At 47.9% G+C, this 6,709-nt stretch overlaps 1 protein-coding gene across 1 annotated transcript in view; it reads right to left on the bottom strand.

The window, feature by feature from the left end:
• Positions 1 to 844: 844 nt before the first annotated feature.
• Positions 845 to 6,709, bottom strand: part of fhdc1 (FH2 domain containing 1) — a 10,911-nt gene continuing 5,046 nt past the window's right edge. The window contains exons 6-11 of the mRNA XM_076293172.1: positions 6,111 to 6,181; positions 5,739 to 5,846; positions 4,396 to 4,466; positions 3,595 to 3,712; positions 3,288 to 3,452; positions 845 to 3,192 (exon numbers count right to left, since the gene is read on the bottom strand). Coding sequence (XP_076149287.1) covers positions 994 to 3,192; positions 3,288 to 3,452; positions 3,595 to 3,712; positions 4,396 to 4,466; positions 5,739 to 5,846; positions 6,111 to 6,181 — 2,732 coding nt within the window. The 3' untranslated portion in view covers positions 845 to 993. The remainder of the gene's footprint in view (positions 3,193 to 3,287; positions 3,453 to 3,594; positions 3,713 to 4,395; positions 4,467 to 5,738; positions 5,847 to 6,110; positions 6,182 to 6,709) is intronic.

Here is a 6,709-nt window from a genome sequence, read left to right as displayed (position 1 = left end):
AAATTGTATTTTCTGTTGTCATGATAGACGAAAGTACAATTCTGTAAGTCCAGGGAAACAATAGTACTTCACAATAAGTCTTTACATTCTACATCTCTTGTTTTGTTATTTCATTTGTTTTATGCATTTATTTACACTCATCAGCGAAAATTAAACAATGTAGAATGCCAAAAACCTGTATTGACATCACATCATGCCAATAACATTACAGCTGTGTTCGGTCTGGAAGCCTATCTGTTTTTCTTTGTACAACTACAACAACTAGATTTGCACCTTTAACTGATTTAATAAACCAGTCCATATGCATATATAATATAATATTTATATGATCTGGGAGCTAGAAACATAGTGCACTCTGCCAAACCTTCAGTAGTAGTTCAACTTAAAAAGACAAACAGATAGACTGAAAATGGAAAACTTATTTGCAAAACATAAAGAGTAGCAAGGCATCTCCTGAAAAGTTAGAACCCTGAAAGATATAGTGCCAACTCAATGTCAAGTGTAAGAGCTCATTAGCAGCTGTGAAACATGAAAAGTACTGTCACTCTGACACAGTCTTTCTCATTACACGGATTAGCTAAACTTAGCTTGACAGTTCTAAGCATTTTGTCTTGCAATTTTATACAGTATACCATGCAAAGTAAACAAGCCACTGATGTCAGATATTTTACAGTGTTCATATACATATTTAACAGATATTTGTTGGTACAGATGAGACAACTAAATACAGGTAAATCTCTGGAAACACAGCATCAACTGTGCCAAACAGGTAACAGACAATTGACCTTCAATTACAGAAAATAAGGTATGTTGAAATATGAGATGAACTCCTTGGGAAAAAAACGATAAAGGCAGTAGCTAAAGGCCTTCAGAGATGTGCTGATATGGATGTTATTATAACGTGGCTCCCCTAATGGAACTGGGTTCTACAGTACCACACAGGGACTCAAAGAAATATCCAGTGGTTAGGCCTAAAACAGGTGACCAGCCATTTCACTTCCACGAGGGCTTGAGAGTCTTGGTGGATATGGAGGTCTGGAAGGACTTTTCGGAGAAGTTGCTGCTCTTGCGAGAGCGCTCGCGGACGGGTGGTGGCGGGGTGTCGCTGCGCTGGGTACTCCGACTTGAGGCCCTCACACTCTGCACACGCCTCAAAGAGCCGCCCTGGGCGTTCTCCTCCGCCTGGGACCCACTGGCCCCTCCCTGCGCCTCACTCTTGACACCACCCCCCACCTTCTGAGAGCCAGTCCGGCCGAGAGTCGCACTCCTGACAGGGGTTGCTGGGCTGGACGGAGCGGACGCCTCTTTCTTGGTCCTGGAGACGGACGATATGGTGTTGCGGGCAAAGCTGGGTAATGGAATAGAGCCTTTAGAGCCGCTGGGGAGAGTCTGGCTAGAACTGGCCTCTGAGACGGCCTGGGACTGGGCCTGAGCCTGGGCCTGAGCCTGGGCCAGTGCCCTCATGGCTGACCGGCACATCTTTTCCTCCGGCGCTGGCTTGGGGACATTCCTCAGGGGCTTGGCAGTGGGTTTGCGGAAGGCGGACCTGCGTGGGGTTGGGTCTCGTGCCCACCGCGTGAGGCTGCCGCTCGGCGTACTCCCTCCACCACAGTCCTCAGGCGGGAGGCTGGAGTGGCGAGCCGCTCGAGGGTTCCTCTCCACGGCCCTTCTGGCTGGGGTGCTCTGGTCACGGTGCGGGCGTCTCAGTTCGCTGCCCTCGTGTCCCGATGGCCTCTCTGCCTTCCTTATGCCACCGAATGACCGGCTCGCCTTAGTGAGGGGCACCACCTTGCGCATGGTCTGGTGCTCAGAGGGAGTCAGCGTCCTGGGAGAGCGGCCGTGGCCAAGGGTCTGGGTTGCAGAGCCTTTGGATGAGGCCTTGGTCTTGTGGGCAGGTTTGGGGCTGCAGGTCTGCACAGCTTTCTCGTCCACTTTCCTGCCCTCATCCGTGTCCACACTGTCGGGGTCAGGCTCGTCAGTGGTGCCAGACTGGCTCGCAGAGGCTGGGCTACACAATCTGGGTGCAGGAGGGTCTTCAGTGGACATGGACTGGTCATTGGTCGATGTAGACTCCAAGTTAGAGGACAGTGAGCTAGGATCTCTGGGAAACCTGAAGTTGCCCGGCGATCTGGGGTCGAATCCCATCCCCTCGCGTATAATCGGGGAGGTTTCCAACTCAGAGAAGTCCAGCATCACTGAGCAGTCCGTCTCAGTGCAGTCCAGACCATGGTACACTGGTTTGTTCCCAGACATGGAGGGGTCCAGGGGGAGGGGTGTGTCACACGTTGTGGAGGACACAGTACTGTCGTCTTCCTCCTCCGGCTGCAGAAAGGAGGTTTTGCTCTGCCACCCGGCTTCAGGCTTCGGTGCGTCATCCGAGCTCTTACTGGACGGAGGGGTGTCTAGGACAAGGCTCTTGGGCACGTTCCTCACCACCTCCTCCAGATTGGTGACTAGTATGTCCTTGTAATTGTTCATCTGCTGGTTATTTTTTTTGTTGGGGCAAGACACGTCAAATGGCTGGGGGCCAGCCACCAGCCTGTGCCTCTCCACACTGACATTTATGCGTCCCAAATTCTGCCCAGAATTCTTCTGAAAAACATTGATGTTATGAGCGGGGAGGCCGCCTTCAGAGAGGCTGGTGTACTGGTTGTGATTGTTGTCATAGGGATGATCTTTTGCACTGTATTCCGTTGAGTACCTCGCCAGTGGGCTAATGGGCTCTGTCTCTGGAGAAGTGACCTGCCTCTCTTGGAGCAGATGGCTGTGGGGCTCAAGCTCACGATTGTCGTCCTGATTGGCTAGCCAGGCCATTGTCCTGCGCTCATGAGCTCGGCTGGAGCGTGGCAGGCTGTTGAACTTGGCATAGTCGCTAACGTTGGGGCTCGTGCCAGAGAACAGCTCCAGGTAAGCGCGGAGGTTGCGGTCGGCGGAGCCGGGGTGTCGGTAGCGGCGGGCGCTGGCCGAGCGTCCCAGGGGGCTGTGGGGGCTGTGTGGCCGAGACTGGAGCAGGAAGTCCAGGAGGCCCTCTTTGGTGAGGGTGTCCACGTCGGTCTCGCTGCTGCTGCGGCCGAAGCCCCCGCTGCTGGACTGCGCTCCTGCGGCGTTGGCCGTCCAGGCGAACCGTCGCTCCTCCAGCTCCCGAAGCCGCCGCTGCCTGGCCATCTCCTTCAGCTCCCGGTCAGAGTTATCCTGAGGGAGGAGAAAAGGGTCAGTGTACGGCACGTGGAGCTGCACTAAAGTATACAAACATCTGGGACATTTTAAATAAAAAAAACATTACATACCTTAACCGCTTTTTTGAACTTCAGACAGAAATCCTGGAAGGTCCTAAAACATTCATCAAGCTTAAAGCTGTCTTTGTCTTCACAAAAGAAGTCAATGAGTGCATTGCCCTCTTTACGGAGGTCCAGCCTGCGTCTTTTAAGGTCCTGCAGCGTACTTGTTGAGTTCTGATACAAGGTGAAATGGGGTAGATAAGCTTCTGACTCACAAATAAACAATGCCAAGCACTATGAACTATTTGATGTATTATAGTTTTAGGAATGGGACTGAATAAACTCCTCAGCAGCACATAACAACACAGGAAATAACCTGTAAAAAGGGCTCCAGTTGCAGCAGAAGTTCTGGTTCATTCTGGATCTTTTCCTCCAGGGAGCGTGTCTTGACATAGAGTGAAGAAAACTCTGTCTCAATGTTCTCTACAGAAATCCTGTGAAGTCAAGGAAGCAGATACCATGGCACTATCAGCTGGGTTGGAATAGCTCTCGCCATGGGAAAGATGAGGACAAGCAGTGGTTCTGAAAAGCAGTGGTTCAAGAAACCTGGAGACTGAAGTGAATTTTGTTTAGTAGCTGCTTTCAGTTATAACCTCCGGAGTATATGCGGAGCTTTGTCAACCGGAGGTCCGACCCTTCATGGTGATTCAGATAAGATGCTAACCTATGCTGACATATGTGTGAAAGACACATGAACAGAATCTCCGTGTGGTTGACCAGGTTGAATATGGTTGAACAAGCACATGAACAGAATCTCCGCATGTTCTTCGCTTTGTTCAGACACAAGCTCATTTACATAATGTCCGTCGGAAATACTAGGAGGGGAGCAGTAGAACAGCCGGCTAAGTTCGGACTTCCAAATGTCCGTTTATGTATATATCAGATATACGGCCCAACTGTTTAACATCCGCAGAACCTCTGGTAGGTCTGAATGCAGATAGTATGTATGAAAGAGATTTGCAAAAGTTCCTCAGGATAAATGTGCACTTTATAAATTAAAATATCTCAGCTATGTGTGCTTCATAACAACAACATTTAACTGTCATGTCCTTATTATCACTGCTCATGTCTTGAGGGCACACAGATGAAGGGGCACATTGGTGACAAAAATGTGTACCTGACAGCACTTTGAACATGTTGCAGTTTCTCTGGAAACTTCAGCAGTTCTTCATCTTTCTTCTGTGCTTCCTGTGTGTAAAAGAGGAGATTTTTATCACTTAGACTATCTCAAATGTGCAACTTTAAGGGCCCTATCATGACATTCTAAAGTGCATCGTCACTCGTCAAAAGTCTATTCAAATTTAGTAGGATGTCCAGTTCACATTGGGAGGGGTTTCGTTATCAAACGTGGAGCGCATGGCGCAACAAGGTGTTCCTAGGTTTTTTAATCAGTCATATGGGTGTGTTTGGGGCGTAACATAATTTAAACCAATGAGAATGACATCTGGCATTCCCTTTAACGGCGCAAAGCGCGATATGTCAAATAAATGCATCGGTATTTTGGCATTCAACGGCGCATTTGAAGGAGGCTGCTTGCGAGACCGTATGAAATAGTCATTCTTAAACCATGCTTTACTAAAACCTAGCATAGCCTTCACGCATTTGCACTCGTCTATTATTTGAACTCATTGGCAAAGTGAAACTAACTTCACCAAGGAGTCAGTCAACGACAAGACAGTTATATGCAGTTACTTTCACTATTGACTGACAATGGGTTACCATCGAAAACATAGTCTGGAAAAAGCAACACTTACCCTAATGTTGCTCAAATGACTGAATAAAACAACATTTATCCTGCAGAGGAGTTGCTTATATCTCGTGACAGTGCGTCTTCAGCTGTGCTCCATACGTGTCTCTCGCCTCACCCCTAATCACTTTTAACCGTCATTACCAATTTGCAAATGATGGTGAATAACTACTCATCATGAGATGTACAGTATTTCGTAATATCTTTATTCTAATTATGTTTGTAATCATGCAATTTGTAATGCTTTGCATGGACGTGCGCTGGTGTGCGTTCATGAATGATAGAAGGATGGTGCGTGCACCTGCCAATATGACTGTTGACATGCGCTCTTAAAATAGCATGTGAACAACTCGCCATTGACTTCTGACCAGGTTTAGGTGGTGTATGCTAGCGATTTTTAGACAACGCGCTAGTCCCCTCCTTAGGTTGTTAATTGCCACACCCCTGGGCGCAATGTTTAAAAAATAAACGTGCAAAATACCGAATTAAACTTCGCGCGGGTGAATAACGAACTTTACGCCATGCGCAGGTGCCCAAAATACAGCCCTAAAGGTTTTACTACTGTTAAACAGATAATGACTCAGGTTTCCACTTGAGTTGAGGTGTGTGTGTGTGTGTGTGTGTGTGTGTGTGCGCGTGCGTGTGTGTGTGCGTGTGTGTGTGTGTGTGTACTGTATGTGTGTGTGTGTGTGTTTCATCTACATCTTACTCACCAGAGCAACAAAGTGCAGCAGGTTCATGCCTGGCTTGTTGGCCTTTGTGTCAGCCAGAGACAGCAAAGAAGAGAGCTTGAAGCCGACAGCATTGCCTGCATACCCGCCCTGCAGTGAACGACAGCACACAGCACCATAAAACCCTTTAGCACTCTCCAGAGATTACATCAGTCTAAGAGGGATGGAGCAACTAGAAGGCAAGAAGCAAACATGGAGGGAGAACAGGGCGGACGAGAGACACAGGAAATGAACAGGCAGAGAAAAATCAAGAGAGAGAGAGAAAGAGAGTGAGAGAGAAGGAGTGAGAAAGAAAGAAAGAAAGAAAGAAAGAAAGAAAGCGAGGAAGAGACGGGGATCACAGTAGCTACTTACAGCATTCATGATATTTCCAGCTTGTAGCACCAGGTGTAGGATTGCATGTAACTCCTCACAGTTCATTAGTTCTGAGATGGACCCATGAAACAAGCAGTCAGCCAATCTGGATTCATTACTGTGTACATCTTTGTATTGTACAGTATATACTCTGCATAACTAAAGTGCATTACTTTAAGTAAAAATGCAGGCACTAAAGCCATTACAATTCTAGGAGCGGCCTGGGGTGATGAAAGCCGTTCTTCTCTTTGCTAAGTACAGTCACGAACAAATGATTCAGTCCTGGGAAAGTGTGAACGGGTCACAGGCTGCTGAGTTCTGAGGGGAAGCTAATTTAGAGGGAGTGAATCAGCAAAACTGACGCTGGGGCACGTGACCGTGCAACTGATCCCTGAGGACAAGCTCTTTTTAACATTAATTGGTCAGCTTCTTAAGCCCAAAATATGCTGAGATTGGTAAGCTTATCAGTGAAAGCGTCTGTGTGTGTGTGTGTGTGTAAATGTGTTAAAGTGCACACATAATCATTCTGAGGGATTCAATCAGGGCCCAGTTGCTAAAGGATGCAGCCTTCTGAGAGAGAGGGAGGACAAGGATGCAAA

This window comes from Alosa pseudoharengus, unplaced genomic scaffold, assembly GCF_046254945.1.
Source record: "Alosa pseudoharengus isolate Yale_2024_CS ecotype anadromous, Long Island Sound unplaced genomic scaffold, YU_APseudo_1.1 YU_APseudo_1.1_scf_2, whole genome shotgun sequence".
Classification (NCBI taxonomy): Eukaryota; Metazoa; Chordata; class Actinopteri; order Clupeiformes; family Clupeidae; genus Alosa; species Alosa pseudoharengus.
Note: the sequence above shows the minus strand (reverse complement) of the source record. Positions and strands in the feature narration are given on the sequence as shown.